This window comes from Callospermophilus lateralis, chromosome 15 (assembly GCF_048772815.1).
Source record: "Callospermophilus lateralis isolate mCalLat2 chromosome 15, mCalLat2.hap1, whole genome shotgun sequence".
NCBI classification, from domain to species: Eukaryota; Metazoa; Chordata; class Mammalia; order Rodentia; family Sciuridae; genus Callospermophilus; species Callospermophilus lateralis.
In genome coordinates, this window is record NC_135319.1 from 46,608,027 (window position 1) to 46,626,485 (window position 18,459).

General features: G+C 46.0%; 1 protein-coding gene across 1 annotated transcript in view; it reads right to left on the minus strand.

The window, feature by feature from the left end:
• Positions 1 to 3,743: 3,743 nt before the first annotated feature.
• Dusp29 (dual specificity phosphatase 29) overlaps positions 3,744 to 18,459 on the minus strand; it is a 37,943-nt gene continuing 23,227 nt past the window's right edge. The window contains exons 3-4 of the mRNA XM_076834490.1: positions 14,279 to 14,499; positions 3,744 to 4,648 (exon numbers count right to left, since the gene is read on the minus strand). Of these exons, the coding sequence (XP_076690605.1) occupies positions 4,419 to 4,648; positions 14,279 to 14,499 (451 nt within the window). The 3' untranslated portion in view covers positions 3,744 to 4,418. The remainder of the gene's footprint in view (positions 4,649 to 14,278; positions 14,500 to 18,459) is intronic.

Here is an 18,459-nt window from a genome sequence, read left to right on the forward strand (position 1 = left end):
AAAAGGCCCCTCATGGAGGAGGATGCCTGGCGGAGCCTGGCCTTGTGTTCTCACCTGTGTCATTCTCTTTCAGTTTCTGCATGTGTAGTGGGTTTAATATCCAGATTCTACCCTTAAATCCCTCCCTCCCACACCTGCAAAGTTGGCAACATCAGTAGTGAAGCCTGAGGGCTCCGAGGGCTGCTGTGGCGAAGGGAGACAGAGTTGCTGGGCTCCCCATTCTTCTGACGGGGAAATGCCCGGCTTGTGTGAATCCATGGTTGCAGCAGGTCAGAAGTGGCCAAGCATCAGGCAAGAGGCTGCCTAAGCGTGGGAGGCAGGATGAGGTCCGTGACACACAGCTCCCCACAAGACCCACTTTGAAACTTTCATGATTCAGTTTTTTTCCTGCTGCTTTAAGTTTGGGGGAAGGCTGGAGGACCCCCCCCCCGCCCCCATTCCCTTTGGCAGTGGCCTGCTGATCACACCTTTGAGTTTGTGGGATGCTAGGGCTCCAGTGTCCCCACTCATGCCTGCCCTCTAGCCCTCTTGGGAGGTCAGGGACAAATCCCAGTCACTGTCCCAGACCTGCCACACCAGAATCAGACCAACACGGGACATCTTGTGTCTCCCACAGACTGGCGTAGTCACTGGGAGCTATCTTTGGGCCCCAAGTCCCAGCATTCCTTGAGGGATCAGAAAGGTTTAGCATAGGAGAGAAATTGCACAGCTGGGATGGCCAGGGAGCACCCTGCTGTCTCCTGACCTGCCCACTCAATGGGAAATTCAGACCTGAATGTGACACCACAGGTCCTGGAAAACGGGAACTTGGATTTATTGACTGAATACACTCACCATTAGGTTGGGATTCATTCACGATTAGGCCATTAATTAAATGATTAAAAACCAGGAATGTGTTCTTGTTCATTTTCTTCAAGAGTCTAACATGGATTGTCTGTTGCCAGCCTACTTTCATAGCTCAAATGGTGCCAGCCCTTGGACTCGGGCCTCAGACTTTGGCCTTCCTCACCAATGTGCTGTTTCAGAAATAACGACTCACAACACTGTCACAAAGAGCTTTCACCAACAGCGCTTCCACCTGATCCACACTCACCCTGTGTGGGAAATGGGGTGGTCGTTTTCATTTACAGATCAGGAAATGGAGGCTCAAAGAAGCTAACCTAATTGCCTGAACTCACCCAGCTAAAATTTGTAAGCTGAAACAAACCCGGTGTTCCCAAATCACAGCTCTTTCTCCTAAAACACTGTATCCTGTGAAAAGGCTCCTAAAACATTGAACTCTGAAAAGGCTGTAACTCGTCACCTCTCTGGTTTAAAGGCTTAGCTAATGAATACATGATGCTGTAAAAACTGTTAAGTGCTCCATAAATATAGGTTCCTTTGTTGTTGCAAGCAAGGCTTGCTCTGCAGACAGCCTTAGATACTGAAAGTGCAAGGACTGTCGCTTACCCAGCAGTGACTTCAGGGTCTGTGCCCAGGCCTCCCTGACTCCTGCTGCTTCTTTGTTCCTTTTCCCAGATTCCTCCTCCACCTAGGTCTGGCTGGACAAGTTCACGTTCTGCAACACTCCAACACTCCGGCCTGGAGCATCCTCTCTTTTTTTCTCCTTATCTATCTCCTATGATGACTTCAAGTTCTACCTCTTCACAGTATTTGTATCTCCAGTTGTGAACCTTCCTCTGAGCTCTAGATTGCAGATCAAATTACTTGGGACACCTTTTCTGTGTCTTCTGGACATGCCATAATGCAGTGATACCCAGTTCGTTAACCTTCATTTCTCTCCCCTCTCAGCAAGTCCACTCCTTTTCCCGCATAATTCCAAAATGATCCTGAATGCAAATTCCCTGGCACTATCTGTACAGGCCACCTTCCTCTCTTATAATAGCCCCCTAACTGATCTTCTGGTCTCCTTTCTCAGTTCCCTATAGCCTATTCTCCATACTTTGGCCAAATGATTTTTTTCTTTCTGGAGTGATCTTGAAAAAGCTCACACCATTTCCCTGCTTAAAACACTTGAGTGGTTTTTCTTTGCACTGGGAATAAAATCCAACCTCTCCACCCCTTTTCTTGCACTCTCCCCTCACCTGACAGGCAGTTCCTCAGACTAGAATGCTCGCTCCTCCTTGGCAAGATGTACAACCTCAAGCCTACGCTTACTCTCCCTGAGAGGTTGCCCTTCTAAAGTGGGTTGCTCCCCCAACACTCCCTGTTGCTGTCCACCTAAGCACCCTTTTCCCTCATTGCATTTTATTACAACCCACACTTTTGTTTTTATTTTTGACCTCTTATAATGCAACCGTTGTCATGTGTGGTACATTCTCAACAAATACTCATTGATTGAATATTTTACTTGTGAAGATGTGAAATACTATTAGAAAAACTGTTCCTCCTTTCTCCTGTCTGGCTCTCAGGAGTCACCAGAAGAGTCCAGACCCTCCAGTGTTAAGTTCTCTCTTGCTTCTGCCCTCAGCAGGGCTCTGCCCCACAAAGAGATGGTGGCATAGGGAAGTGGTAGGTGCTCAAGAAAACACATCCTCCCTACATGTGAATTCACTTAAATGTAAATAGTTTATTAAAATAGAAATATTGATTTGTATCTGGGCACAGAATATCAGACCTAAGAGAAAACAGTTCAGAGGGCAGTCATCGGGATGCCATGCTAGGGAAGACTAGTAGAGATCACTCTGAGCCCAGTCCCTTTTGGTCTGCATCTCTTTCCCAAGAGCCCATACATGGCTCCAATTATACCCCAATCTGAGTCATTAAGCAATTCCATCACCCTTGGTCATTATGCCCCTACCATTCTGTTCTCTCTCTCACAATCACATGAGTTTTGGCTGATCCAGCCCGACCTCTCTCTAGTTCAGACCTGTCACAATTTCAGAGGGAACATCTCTCCTTTTTGATCTTATCACCAAGATAGACCAATTTACATTCATATTTCCATTTCAGCTTTGCCTTTTTTCTTTGCAACTCCTTTACAACGTTTCAGGATTTTAATTTACTAGAAGCCCAATATCTTTAACACAGGCAGAGAGTGGGGGCTCTCAGGGGAATCCCCTCCCTGTGCATGTTCATCAGAGGACCAAGTCTTCTCCTGGGCCAAGGTGACCCTCCCAGAGCAGAACCCGGACAGTCCCAGGGAATCAGGTCCAGGCACAAGGACCCAGGACACAGCAAGCAGAACAGCTTCCCTGAGGTCACAGGGAGACTCTTGGGTGACTTTATCCAGCTGCTGAATCCCTGGACTCTTACCTCCCTCCCACAAGAACTTCCTCTTTCATTCTGTTGAGAACCACAACCAAACTGGAGACCCAGCACCTTTCCATTGTTTCCCAGTAGGCCTTTAGCACACTCTCTTGGCTTTTCCAGGTGGTTTCCCTTTCTGGTCATTGGCTGCTAGGACCCCCACCCCACCCCACCCCTGCCCCGACCCCTCTCTCTCTTTGGGTTCAGTCTGGTTCAGGTTCCTGGCTCTAGAAGCCACCACGACCCACTTGGTGCTGCTACTATTTTCTCAAGAATGAAGAGCACACATGCTCACAGTGAGTGGCTTAGCTCACCCCTGAGCCCCCCTGACTGCCCCATCCTCCCATTCCACAGCAAACCCCTTTACAAATACTTCCTGGTGTGACTGAAAACAAACCAGCCCCAGCTGCTCTGGCTAGAGGCACAGTCCTGGTCTGCTGAAGGGTGTCTCCTTCTTTCCCTCTTTGTGCAAAATTATAAAGCCAAACTCTTGCTTGTCCAAATTTGCCACAATTTATTGAATTTGTCTGAGTAGTGGCAGCTCTGGCCACCATTCAGAAGAGCCCTGGCTCCCTGAGGCAGGCAGGAAGCCAAGGGCAGAGACTTCTAAGGGGCTCAGGACCCTACTCCCCACCCCTGCCAGGCCAGCAGCATCTGTGAATGGTGACCTGGGGATTCCATGGGTAAAGAATGCGGGGTGGTCTCCAGGGGCCCTGATACCTGTGAAAGCTCTCCTGTAACAGCTGCACAGGAATTTTCTGTGTTTATAGTAAATCAAGTTCTATTTTTAAATTATTTTTTATAAGAATGTGACTTTCAGACAAAGCCAAACATTTAATCACAACACAATTCCCACACATTTTTAAATCCTTTTCTGTTTCCATCTTTAAAAAAAAAAGAAGAGGGAGAAAAAATTACAGGAGACTGCAGAACGGTGCTCTCATCTGTAACCAATTGAGCCGGGCGCCAGTCTCCCCCCACGGGGCTGAGGCCTGGACTCCGCCTGGAGGCGGCTCTAAAGCCTCCCCGCTCCCAGCACACACTGGGAACTTTAATAAGATTATTAGGAAGAAGTCAAGCTTTTGTTTTGCTGTCCCTTCTCTGTGACCAAAGTCATGGGGCAGTGCCATTTCAGCTTTTCTTTCTCCATCCCAAGAGTGAAGAGGGTCCTATGGCTCCCCCTGGCAGTCCCCACGCTGGGTCTGTCGCCTCTGCTGAACCAGCTGCTTGTCCAGTTCTCGAAGTTGCTTCAGAAAGCCCCGGTTGGGTAGGACGCAGCGATTCTTGGCCACTTGTTGGATAGCATCCACCAGAGTCATGTTCCTGTGGATCATAAGGTAGGCCAGGACCAAGGTCGCCGACCTGCTCCGGCCCATGGCGCAGTGAACCAGGATCTTATCTGCAAATGGAATTGGGAGAAGAAAATCCACACTGAAGGGGTGGTATGGCTTGTGGAGAAGGCCTTGCCTGAGGCCCAGGGAGGCCTGCTCAGTTCTGATTGGCTCACTCAGCTCTCACCCACAGCCTGGCTACCCCCATGTGCATGAGGGAAACTCTCGTGGTTTCTTTGTCTTTGTGGAGGTAATTTGTACATAACATACTTTGTATGCTGCTTGGCACCCATTACAAACTCAATAAATGGCATTAGTTGCTGGGCACAGTGGTGCAGGAGGCTGAGGCAGGAGAATTGCAAGTTCAAAGCCAGCTTCAGCAACTTAGTGAGATCCTGTCTCAAAAAATAAAATGGGTGGGGGGGATGGGGGGGTGGCTGGGATTGTGGCTCAGCGGTAGAGTGCTCGCCTATCACAGGCGGAACCAGGTTCCATCCTCAGCACCACATAAAAATAAAGGCATTGTGTTGTGTCCATCTACACCAAGAAATAAATATTTAAAAAATAAATAAATAAAAAATAAAAAGGGCTAGGGACTTAGGACTTAAGTCAGTGGTAAAGCACCTCTAGGTTCAGTCCCCAGCACTAGATAGATAGATAGATAGATAGATAGATAGAAAGGAGATGTTACTGTTGCCTTGGTAAGGAAGGGGAAGAGGGAAATGAAGTTAAGGCTCTCACTTGCCTGAGTACCTCTAAGTGAGAACTCCCAAGTTAGTGTGCTGAAGAAATGATTTTATGGGTTTGTGTGTGTGTGTGTGTGTGTGTGTGTGTGTGTGTTTAATGCTCATTTATTATGTTGAATAGGGTAGTCACTAGGGTTCAAATTTCAAAAGTTACTAAAGGATGCCCTGAAAAGACTCCAGTGCCTCAGCTCCCAGGAGCAACAGACGTTATCAATTTTTTCTTCCAGAGAGGAATCAGTGCATATGCATAATGAAATAGATTTATTTTTCTTCTTTTTTTTTCCCCTCAAAGGCAAAGTTCTACATCCTTTTCCGTACCTTGCTTTTCCATTTAACAATATATCTTGGACATTTTTATCAATCTGTATATGAAGGATTCGTTTAATTTTGTGTGTGTGTGTGTTTAAAACGAAATTCCTCTGTAGAGATAAACAACTATAGACAGAATGCATTCCCTGGGAGACCCTGGAATGACCATCCCATGCAGGGCTACATGTGGAGTGGAGAGATATGGATGCTTTTTACGTTATCCGCAGTGCTGCTAGATTTGACCCTGGATAAGGAGAGCTGCCTCATCCCCGATGGCCCTTTCTGCAGCCCAGAGGGCATGGTCTGCTTGCTTGGCATCCTTGAGCATCCATGTAGCCAGTGGGGCCCATATTACCCTGGCCTGATCTCTTGCAGACCTGGGTTCCAGACTGGATTCTGCCACTAATTGCCAGTTGGCTAACAAATAGGTAAGTCACTCAGCCTCTGGAGCTCTAATTTCCTCAACTGTCAAGGAGGGAAGCAAAATCAGATCAGCAGTGAGCAAATCTAATTCTATAAAATTACATGGTTGAGTTTTTAAAAAAATGAAAGTAGTTTTACTGTCATGTGCCAAAGGAAAGGGATGAATATTCTTCAAATTTAAATTAGCTACATTATTGTCTATTCTAGCTGTTCTCTAAGTGTGTTCCAAGATCCCTGGGAGTTCCCAGGAAACTTTCAGGAGATGCATGGAGTCAATACGATTTCCATCATCGTACTGTGGTGATATTTGTCTGACTGTGTTGACATGCATGCTGACATTGCCTTTGTGACCATCACAAAGGCAATGGTGTGCAGAACTTCTGCTGTCTTAGCAGGGATCATGGCACAGGCACCAGTTAGACTAGTAAGCAAATTGCTTTGCCTGCTCCCACACACTCTCAAGGGGCAAACAGCAATTTCCCTTAAGAATAACTTCGATGAAGCAGTAAAAATTAGTTTTATCAAATCCCAGCCCCTGGGTGTACTTTTTAATATTCCATGTGATGAAATGGGATGTATACATAAAGCACTTTGGCCACATACTGAAGTACAATGGTTGTCTCAAGGAAAAGCACATGTGAGCTGATTGAGATGTGAGCTGAATAGCTGCTGTTTTCAGGAAACACATTTTTCCTTGAATGAACAAATGACAGAAAAACCATGGGTCTTCAAACTTGGGAATTTAGCAGCCCTCTTCTCAAAAGTGAACCAAGTGAGCCTGTCATTTCAAAGAAAACAACTGATGTATTTGTTACTGGTGATAAAATGCAGAATTTCAAGCAAAAATTAGAATTTTAGAAAACTTGTATCCATCACTGTGAGATTGACAGTTTCCTAATACATTATGATTTTTTTTCCTTTAAGATAGATGGTGATATTAACAAGTGTGGCTTTTTGGATAATCTGCAATGAAAAATGTCAGCTTTGAAAGAAACATATAACTTAGTGAACTAGTATTTTCAAATGAACAGTGTAGGACATTTTAATGTTATATCAAAAGATCCACTTAAGACAGACCAGTGGAGTTTAATGTGAGAGTATATGAAGTTCATTGATACGGTTTCTGATTCCACATCACAAGTGACCTTAAAATATTTTGTTTGTGGAGATTTGGTGCAGTTTCAAAGAAGACTATCCACAATTATCTGAAAAGCCTATTAAAATATTCCTCCCTTGTCCAACTACATATATAAATAAGACTGTATTTTCTTTAAATATTTCAACTGAAAGAGCTTATAACAATAATCTGAATGCAGAAGCAGATATAAGAATACAACTGAATTATGTTAAACCTAACATTGAAGAGATTTGTGAAAAATGTAAAATAATATCACTCTTCTCCCTAACTTATTTTTGAACTCATAACTTTTCATAAAACTATGTCATTATGTTGCTATACAATAGATCTGTTTAAATGAACAAATATCTTAAATTTTTTCAGTTTTTACTTTGAATAGGGTAAATATTGATAGGTATAGTCTACATAGACAAAAGGTCTTTGGTATTCACTAATTTTTAAGAGTGTAAAAGAATTCTGAATCCAAAAGGTTGGGAACCAAAGATCTGGAAGAAAAGCTCTTTGGCCTCTTCCAAGCCCACAGCTGGGTCTCTCTGAGAAGCCAGGAGCTTCAGAAGCTTCCCATCCCTCAGGCCTCCATTTGTGGTGCTCTAGAGCTCACCTAGCTCATATCTCCTTTTATGCTCAGCCAACCTTCAAGGATTCATTATCATCATCCTTCCTTTGCAGATGGGGAAACAAGCTGATGGGGGTGTGATGATTTTGCTAGAGGTTGCCCAGAAAGCTTTTGCTTGGAATAGCTCAATGCAACATATATCTGAGGCCCTACTGTGTGCCAGCCAATAGCTACTAGAATCTCATGCTTTATCTGTGCTCAGAGCAACAAGATTCAACTGATTGTCCCACCACTGCCAGTGGGTACCCTCTCCTGTCGCTATGAGATCACTCTGCTGGTGTCACAGTCGTTGGGACTGCTTGAGCTGTGTGACCCCAGTGCTGGCCCTGTTCCTGAGTCATAGGCCTGAAGTCTGAAGAGTTGTCCAAGAAGACACTCATGGACATTGGTGGGTTTATGGAGCATCACAGGATACAAGGACAGCTAGCTTCTGCATAGATGTGGCTCTGCATGTTCCTCTCACTGCCACCACCTCACTTTCCTCATCGGACCAATGCCCAGTAGAGTGATGATGGTCAGAAACCAAGGCAGCATGAGAAACCCATGCGGTGCTAAACACCAAGCACTTGGGCTCTTCTCTCCAGCCCTACATGGCTGGAGAAGTCTGCGCACTCCAATCAACAGTGAGGACAACAATGGCCTCTCCACAGGCAAAGCCTGGCACAGGGAGGTGCTCTGTAAATAGTTCTTTATTTTATCGTAATTTAACTGATCTCCACAAGCTCACCAGGCCCGCTCATCCTACGTCTCCATGTTGCTGGGCCTTTCCCTTCTTCACCTTGGCCAGAAAGGGAGGCAGGAAGCAGATCCCCCTTCTTTATTGCTACTTAGGGCTTAGGGGATGGGGGCCCCACATTTTTGCCCAGCATAACTGTGCTTATGGGGTGTGGATGCATCCAGGCCAGCACATGTCTACCTCTGGCATTCTAATCCCCACGGGCTGCTCCAGAGGCTGCCTGGCCCCTGGCCAGCTCTGCTGATAACTAAAGCGTTTCTTCCTCTCCTGGCAAAAAGAGTAATTCTTCCTGTCATGACTAAATACTAAAACAGACGAAAGCTGTAGTTCATTAAGCCTTTGGGGAGCCTGAAGTCTGTTAAGTGAGGGGGGGAGGGGAGAGGAAGGGGAAGGTGGGGGAGATGGGGGAGGCAGGCACAAGGGAGCTGGAGGGGGTGGAAGGGAAAGCGGGAAAAGAGGGAGGAGGGACATTCAGTTGTGGCAAGAGTTCCTGGAGTTGAATTTGGTTTTCAAGACCTCCGCATTCATGCTGTCAGCCATGAGAACTAGATGGACCTTCCTAGGGTAAAGAGCCTGCTGTTCTCTTTCCTCTCTGGGACTGCACCCAGAATCTCAGGCCTCTGCTCCCTCTTTGCTCAGTGGCCCTGCCAAGCACCATCCTTTGGAGCCCAGGGTTGGGTGGCAGGAATCAGTAGAGTTGGAAGGCCTGTTCCCAGCACTGGCCTCACGAGAAAGCAGGAGACTGTGAGTTGGATGCCAGTCACGGGTAGGGTCCTCGGCAAAGGCAGCCTTGACAGAGCTGACATTTTCTATATCATTGGCTTCTAAACTTTTCTGCGCAAACCCAGGAAATAACAGAGCAGGATGAAATTTGCAGCTGACACCTGTATTCTCTTCTAAGCACTTTATGTTGTCAATGTCACCCAATGACATTGATGAAGTTATTTTCTCCAGTTTACAGATGAGGTAACTGAAGTACAGAGAAGGGACTTTTCCAAGTCACACAGTTAGGGAGTGGCAGACCCAGGATCTGAGCCCAAGCAGACGGCCAGTGTGCCTGTCAGTCAAAAGTAATCTATACCTGCACTGCCTGCAAGGCAAGCTGATATTTTCTATTTATTTCTAATTTATTCAATGTTTCAAAAAGAAACACCCATCAAATTGATTTTTGATCCACTGATAAGTCACAATCTATATCTGGAAAATGCTAGTTTCCATCAAATGTTTCCCCTATGTCCCCTTACCAACAGGGTGTGTGACGGACTGCCAGGGTGTGTGTGCCATAGGAAGACAGGAGACACTTGGTGATCTGGTTCTGATTAAGGCTTAGGGAATCAACCAGAGCCAGAGAATCAACCTCTTGCTAGAAGAAGACTTCATTTATTTATTCATACCTACTGGGTCCATAATAGGTTTTAAGAGAGCTTCAACAGTAGGCTAAAGACTGTTTATTTAAGAAAGAAGGAACCAGTTTGGAGATGTGGCTTAGTGGTAGAGTGCTTGCCTAGCATGCATGAAGACCTGGGTTTCCTCCCCAGTACCATGAGTTAAAAAAGAAAAAAAGAATGAACCAAGGGTCAGTGCTGATTCTGAAATTTGATCTTCAGGCCCTGATAATCACATGGGAACAGTGAAGGCACTCCAGATGTATTCTGTCACAGGTTCTTTTTCTGATGAAGAAGGATGAGTTCACTTGTTTCAGGTCCCATAACCAGCTGACATGCCTTGCCTTCCATGATAATTGGTACCCCTCATACAGCACAGTCACCAGATGCTCAAAATAAGGGCCAAAGACGCTTCCAGGAGGCCTCAGTGATGGAAGGAACCCCTTTCCTTGGCAAGGGCATGTCCTGACTGCTGCTTCTGATTAGCTCTGTGGCCCTGGGCAGGTCACTTGACTTCTCTAGGCTTTGGTTTTCCGAGATCTCAGGCCTGGATGGCAAACTAGCTTATTTCTTAAGATTTTTTGAGCATGATTGAGGCTTTCTGGAGAGTTCATTCAGAAGGTCAAATCAGCATAGAATGGGGGTAGGAGTGGGCCTCTGGGCATGATAATTGGCCAGGAGTACAGTTCCCCGACACACATCAGGGATAGTTTTTAAAAAGAATGAATATACTGAGCACTATGGCACATGCCTATAATCCCAGTGATTCAGGAGGCTGAGGTAGGAAGATCGCCAGTTTGAGTTGGAAATTTAGTGAGACCCTCTCAAAATAGAAAATAAAAAGAGCTGCGGTTCACTGGGAACAGTGGCACACACCTATAATCCCAGGCTAAGGAAGGAGGCTCGCAAGTTCAAGGCCAGCCTCAGCAACTTAGTGAGACCCTCAACAGCTTAGTGAGATCCTGTGTCATAATTAAAAAACAAGGGCTGGGGATATAGCTCGGTAGGTAGAGTGGTGCAAGGTGCTGGGTTCAATCCCCAGTACCAAATATATAAATATTTAAAACAGGACTAGGGATATGGTTCAATGGTTAAGTGCCCTGGGTTCAATCCCCAGTACCAAAAGAAGCAGGGAGGACTAGGGATGTAGCTCAGTGTTGGAGTGGTCCCAGGTTCAATCAACAGTACCAAAAAAAGAACACATAGCATGTGCAAGGCACTCAGTTCAATCCCATCACAAAAAAATTAAAAATTAAATTAAAAAAAAGAAAGTGAACATGACTGGCTGTAAGGGACAGGGAGAGGGAACAGTGTACCCTTGGCTGAAACGAGTCAATGGAGGGCAGGAAAGACAGGAAGGAGGGTGGAAAGAGAGAGGCCTGCCTTTGGGCCAGACTGCCCATCAACACCTCTTACATCAGGAGTATAATAAGAAACACACGACTGGATCTGCCTCTGAAATGCCACAAAAGTGTCCCTTGGTTTTCCATTGCATGACTAGACAAAACCAGGCTACCCACTGCACGCGTGGCAGGGAGGCCAAGCACCTGTCATCTGCTTTCTCTTGAGTCTATGGCAGTGCTGTTGCTAAGCTAACAAGCATTTTGTTTTGTTACTCTGCACCATTCAGGGCACAGGTGACGAGCTGATGGCCATTGGGTTGCTTTGGTTTTGCCCTCTCAAGCATTTTAATAAATATCAATTTGCTGTCAACAAATGTGAGTGATTTTGCAGTAAAATCCAGATGGGAGACTTTTCCTGAAAAGTCAGAAATTCTACCATGTTTTCATTGATCCTCACAAGAAACACTGGCTGGAATAAAGCAGCAGCTGCTGGCTTTGAAGGGGGCACAGGACTTTCTTCAGCCCTGTCCCTACATCCCACTGCCTTACACGCGGACACCTTCATTTGTTTCTGCTCTGCATGGTTCTGAAGGATTGATATTTGATGCTTTAGGTTAAGGAAGTCTGTAGACATTCAGGGGCAAAGGGCACTGAGAATGGAGCCCAGCCTTACAATGCAGTCACATCCTGCTCCCTGATTCTGCCCAGCTGATCTAGGCCTCACACCCTTCCAATAAATCTGGTTGCTTGCACATCCTCTAACCTCTCTATATATCCTCTTCCCTCTTTTTCTTTTTTGGGGTACCAAGGATTAAACTCAGAGGCACTTGGCCACTGAGCTATATCCCTAGCCCTATTTTGTATTGTATTTAGAGACAGAGTCTCACTGAGTTACTTAGGGCCTCGCCATTGCTGAGTCTGGCTTTGAACTTGCCATCCTCCTGTCTCAGCCTCCTGAGTCACTGGAATTACAGATGTGTGCCATGGCACCCGGCTCTCTTCCCTCTTGACCCTTCCATTGCTGGGTACTTTCGCCCACCTGGTTTAAGGGTCATAAACCACACCATCCTGAAACATCCTCATTGGTGCTCTGTGATCTCTCTGGGTCTAAACATGTGACTCTAGATCTTGATTCTTTCCTGATCTGGCAGTGGGGGCAGCCTCTCAAATGCTGTGCCAGGAACCTAAAACAAGCTTTCATGTGAGTATATCATACAAGTTCAAAGTTGGAATGTCTTTTTTCCTTCTTTTCTTTCTTTCTTTCTTTTTTTTTTTTTTTTTAGGATTGGAAACTTTATTATGATGATATGCATATGCTGGCGAAGTTATATGCTTCACAGTACACGACCTCTTTTTATCAAATGCATCCGAAAGCCTGCTGTGCACCAGGTTCTATGCCAAATGCTTTATGTGTGTTACTGCTGATCTTCATTATAACCTCACAAGGTAAATATTTTCATCACCAGATGGAGACACAAAGGCTCAGAGAAATCACATCATTAGTAAGTTTTGCAACAGGAATTTGAACCCAGTCCTGTCTTCTCCAAAGTCTGCCAGGTCTCTTCCATTAAGGGGGAGCTCTAAGGCATAGAAATGGCAAGCAAGCACATAAAACAGAAACTGAAAGATTGAACTGTTATAGGCTTTTGTTTTTTCATGTCAAATGTGTTTTCAGTTAACTTCAAACACCACAAGGCAAATTTTACCTTATGGTGATGAGTCAGAGTTCAGTTACTTTTTTCATCCTGCTTGGAAATCCAGAATGTGCAGAACACAAAAGATAATCCATAAGTAGACTTGTAAAAAAAAAATGACTTAGAATTGAGACATCTTTTAACACAAGCACTTCAGTTCCAAGGTTTTTTTCCCATAGTGACATTGCTTTCTGAACCATTGATAATGACAAATTGTTAGTAGCTCTGGCTGGCTGTGGAGCTAGGGCCACTGTGGGATGACTGTCCAGCAGAACTGGCCTAGGCCCAACCCCAGGTTGCAAATTCCTGAAGCAGGTCAGTCGGTCAGTCAGTGAGCCTTGTGATTCCAATCTTTACACCAAGAAAGGCTTTCAGTAACTGAATACCCTGAATTATGTGATGTCCCCAGAAAGGAGTGTGACACATGGGGCTGAAGTCAGAGCCCAGATTAGGGAGTTAAAGTCCTTCTGGCCTCTGTGGAATGCAATAATGCAATATGCAGCAATAATTGCATATTGTTTTCCCTGGTACATGCCTAGGCTGTGCCCTTTTCTCCAGAATAGCCTGTAGCCTTTCCTAAATTAGGGCAGCTAAAACTGTATTTTTGAGCAAAAGGACTAGTACTATGATTTAGAAGATGGATAATCAACGCTGGGAAACTTGAACATTGCAGGTATAAAACTCAAATTCTCAGATACAATTTAGCCAAGGTTGTCAACTTGCTATAGGAGGTCTTGCTACACGGAGTGTTAGAGGGTAAGAGGATGTGCGTTTGGAAATTTAGTGAGACTAGAAGAATTTAAAGTCTCTCCATAGATACCCACCCTGAACCTGGCTAGGATCTTGGCTCCTTTTTTGGGGGTAGGGGTGGGGGGGGCTGGGGACTGAACCCAGAGGCTCCAGTAGGCAAGCATTCTATCACTGAGCTATACCCCCAGACCCCGCCTTTTCCTTTTGAAGGATGGCTGATACTCCTCAGGGAACACTTACTCAGACCTAATGATAGCCCTTCGCTCTAAACTCTCACGATTCCGATTCCTCAGCGGTCATCAAAGTCGGAACCCCACCAGTAGCATGCTTGGTGAGGCTGGTCCTCAACCATGACAACCTCAGAGGTCTCCTCATCAATCACATGCAACCTTAGAGCCTTGGATAGGAAAATCACGTTTTCAAGGCGCAGATCCCTCGTGGGGCGGGGCCTCTCGTGGGGCGGGGCCTCTCGTGGGGCGGGGCCTCTCGTGGGGCGGGGCCTCTCGTGGGGCGGGGCCTCTCGTGGGGCGGGGGCGGGGCTGGGGGCGGGCCTCTTACTGCGGTCGTCTTGGAGAGCGGAGTCGACGAAGGCAGCCGCGGAGTAGAAGAAGACGCTGAGGTCGAAGGTGGGCACGTCGTCGGCCTCGACGCCATGGTACTCGATGGGCATGTCGCGGTAGTAGTCGGGCCCGGTGTCCACGTTCCAGCGGCCATGGGCCGCGTTCAGCACGTGCGTGAAGCCCGCCTTCTGCAGCCCGTAGCGGTCCAGCGCTGTCGCCCTGGGCGCAAGGGAGAGAGGATGGTCTGCCATGAGGGGCTTGGCGCAGACGGGGGCGAGTGGTGTGGACTTTGGGGTGGATAGAGGAGGGGACTTTGGAGGACCATCCAAGGCTCTCTTCACTCAATTCCGGTTCCTAAAATAAGGTGATTTCAAATGAAGCCCCAAAGCCCTGTTTAGACTGACCCGGGGGCCATTCACGCCATTTGGTCTTTTCATCCCTCTGTTTCGGCAGGATTGGAGGATGGTGTGACTGAGCTATTTATTCATCCATTTTTTCATCATTTATCAAGTCCAGCTAAACCGGGCACTGAACACTGCTGCTGGACTGGGCCAGCCAGATCCCCCAAAAGGCTTCCAGGATAACCCATTCATCTGGGCCGATTTCATAGAGCCCCAGTAGACCCCTTAAAGAGGCCTCTTCTCCGAATCTTCCGGATATTTATGGGTTTTTTCGGGTCAGGACTAGAAAGAATGGCTAAAGGCTGGTCTTTGTGAGATTTTGATTGAGATTGGGCAAAATTTTCACAGGGTGGGTGGGCACAATGTGAAACAGTTACTTTGGTGAGTCCTTGGCCTAGTTGAGTAAAGCATTGTTCTGAGGTCAGCTTTTGAGTATCCCATTGTTTGAGTTACTTGGGGGAAGTTCCTGAAGCTGGCAGAGAAGTCATTTAGTTTTCTTTCTTTTTTTATTTTAATATTTATTTTTTAGGTGTAATTGAACAGAACACCTTTATTTCACTTGTTTATTTTTGAATGTGGTTCTGAGGATCGAACCCAGGGTCTTGCATGTGCCAGGAGAGTGCTCTACCACTGAGCCACAACCCCAGCCCAGTCATTTAGTTTTCTAGACAAGAATTTCCAAGAAAGAAGAGCAAGATCCTGTGGCCTTGGAACATGACTAGATGGAAAGGCAACATGGTAGACTATCAGAGGAAGCAGGAGTTGTTGCTGGGAGGGCAGGTTGGTTGGGGAGCTTTTGGGGAGGGGGGTCCTCCTTGAGACTGACCCACCACAAGGGTCAGCGCTTGGTGATGGAGGGGAAGAGAGAGGCAAGAGCAGACCACACCAAGGAACTCACAACCTGAGATATAGAGGCTGGAGATAATGCAGGCCTTTCAGGAAATGTTTATTACTTTCTGCAGTCAAACATTTATCCCCAAATAGTGACTTAGAATCCATTGGGTATCACGCACTGTTCTGGTGCTGATGTTACAGCAGGGAAGAGGTTAGTCATGGTCCCCTGGGAAACTCAGATTCTACTAGACATAGCAAATAACAAACAAGATCTCAGAAGTAAGAGCTGTGAAGGAACTAGAGCCATGTCACAGGATGCAGAATGACCATGGTCCTGCTTTTGGTAGGGATGGTCAGTGTAGGCCTCTGCCAGGAGGTGGCATTGAAGTAAGGGAGGAGGAGAGTGTTTCATTCAGGCTGAAGGAACAAGTGCTGAGAAAGGAGACCGGTGTGGCTGTAGCAGAGGGCAGAGGTGGGATCCTGGTGTGCTCTGCAGGCCACAGGAAAGAGTTTGGATCTTATTTTAAGTCTTAGAGGGCTTTAAGAGAAGGGTGAGCACGGTTGGCCTTTTATAAAGATCAGTCTGGCTGATGTGTGGAGTGGGATTAAAGAGGGACCAAAAGCAGAAGCAGGGAGGTCTGCTGGAGGCTTCTGCAGTTGTATGGGCAAAAGAGGAAGGAGGCTTGGACTACAGTGATGTCACAGAGGGACAACCAGGTCTGGCTTTAAGAAGACATCTCCCTCAATAGCACAGAGACCAGCCTGCAGCTCAGGGAAGAGGTGACATGGGTCTGGAACCCTAATAATAAGAGGACAGGAGTGGCACTGTGCTTCAGCTGAAACCTCATCTCAGGACCACTGGGAAAAGGATGTGAACTGAAGTGCCATACTGAATGGCAATAGGGACCAACACCCTGGGCTGAGAGGAGTCCTGCATCAGAAGCACATGCCGTGGCCCCTCTCCAGTGGTGCTGCTGTCTCTACTAGTTTCTTGGAGCTTTTTGTTTGCCGTGAGAAGAACCATGATGGTGTCTAGGGTTTGGGAAGGAGAGACCTGAGCACAGGCGTTGAGCCTTTAGAAACGTTTGTAAACAGCCTGTCGAGCTGTGGTGTGGGGCAGTGGGGAGTTCCACCAAGGCCTCCAGCTGCCTTGGCGCTGGCATCCTGACAGTGGAACACATTCTGCTTTCAATTTTTCCTCAGAAAGGTCTGCTTTTCATTTTTCTTTTTGTCCCAAAGTATGTATACAACAAACATTATGCTTTTGGAACCCAGATCTGCACTCAATTATAAGCTTCCCCTAATGCAGTCCATCATTGCTGAGTAGCAATCAACCCCACTTTGAGGTTGAGCTCAGTGGAAAAATTAAAATTAACTGTTTTTGACAGGAAGCTTGTACCCATCAGAAAGACGGTTCTCTCTGAGTTCAGGAACTGGGTTTTAACATAATCAAATGGCAGTTTGAATAAACAACAGTTTGCACTTTGCTGCTTTTAAGGTCAAGGATCAGGATAGATATGCAACAAGATTCATTGCATGACACCCCCTTATTCACTCTATTGAGCTGGCTTTGGCTGTGTCTGAGAGGAAGGGACTCATGAGGAGCGTCAGTCCTGGTCAGTGTCTGAGACCCACTGCAGATTTTCAGGGCTCTTTGGCTACCTGGGCCAGGAAGGGGAGATGATGTCCTCACACTCCACTCTGGGGACTACCCCCAGCTTAGTTACTCAGAGTCCAGTTGAGGACTTGGAAGAGCATCCACAGCAGAATGGGGAATTTGCAAATACAACAGTGCCTCATAGATCTCAGACACACAGCAGCTGGTCCCCAGTTGGGCCAGACGCCCAGCTCAATAATTACTGGACGTGGGGTGGGGATTGAGGGTGGTTGTCTGGTACGTAGTGTTTTGCTTTTAAAATCTCAGGGCCAGATACATTCTCTGTCTTGATATGTTATGTGGGAAAGAAACTAAGAAATGCAGAGGCATTTTGAGGTGGAGGCAAAGAGAAAAGGGCCACATGGCCCTGTCCTGGGCCCATTTATGTGTATCTGTTGAAGGAGAAGAGACTTCAGAGGGAAAAATAGATTTAGGAATTTATTTTTAGAATCTGGATGATGCAGGGGCTGTAGTGTCTGATTGTTTCAGAAAAATCCTACATTCGATCAATTTGTTCATTTTTTTAAAATAATGTCATTTAATTACAGAAATAACATATGCTGATTGTAGAATGTGGGAAACATAACCCCCCCCAAGGGAAAAAAAAAACTATTTCTAATCTGCTAGAGATATAAGATTTTATAATTAGCCTTTTGTTTGTTTGTTTGTTTTGGTACTGGGGATTGAATCCAGGATGCTTAACCACTGAGCCACTCCCCAGCCTGTTTTGTATTTTATTAGAGACAGGGTCTCACTAAGTTGCTGAGGCTGACTTTGAACTCACCACCCTCATGCCTCAGCTTCCCAAGCTGTTGCCACGGTGATCGATGTTTATCATTAGCCTTTTGATATAAGATCCTCCAGTTTTCTTTCCATGGATAGATTTGTGTATTTTATAGAAAGGTGTTTTTAATACAATACTATACAGTCATATTTCATTTCATTGTGCTGCACAAATACTTTTTGTGTGTGTGTGATGCTAGAGATGGAATCCAGGGTCACATACATGCTAAGCTATATGCCCAGCCTCAATATGGCATTCTTTACCAATCAAAGGTTTGTGGCAAGCCAAATCTATTGGCATCATTTTTCCAATAGCTCTGATGATTATTAGCATTTTTTAGCAATGAACATTTTGAACTGAAGTATTTACATTGTTTTATAGTCATGATGGTATTGCACACTTTAGCTATACTATTATGTAAACACAACTTTTATATGCCCTGGGAAATCAAAGAATTTGAGTGACTTGCTTTGTTTTGATTTTTTTCTTTATTGTGGTGGCCT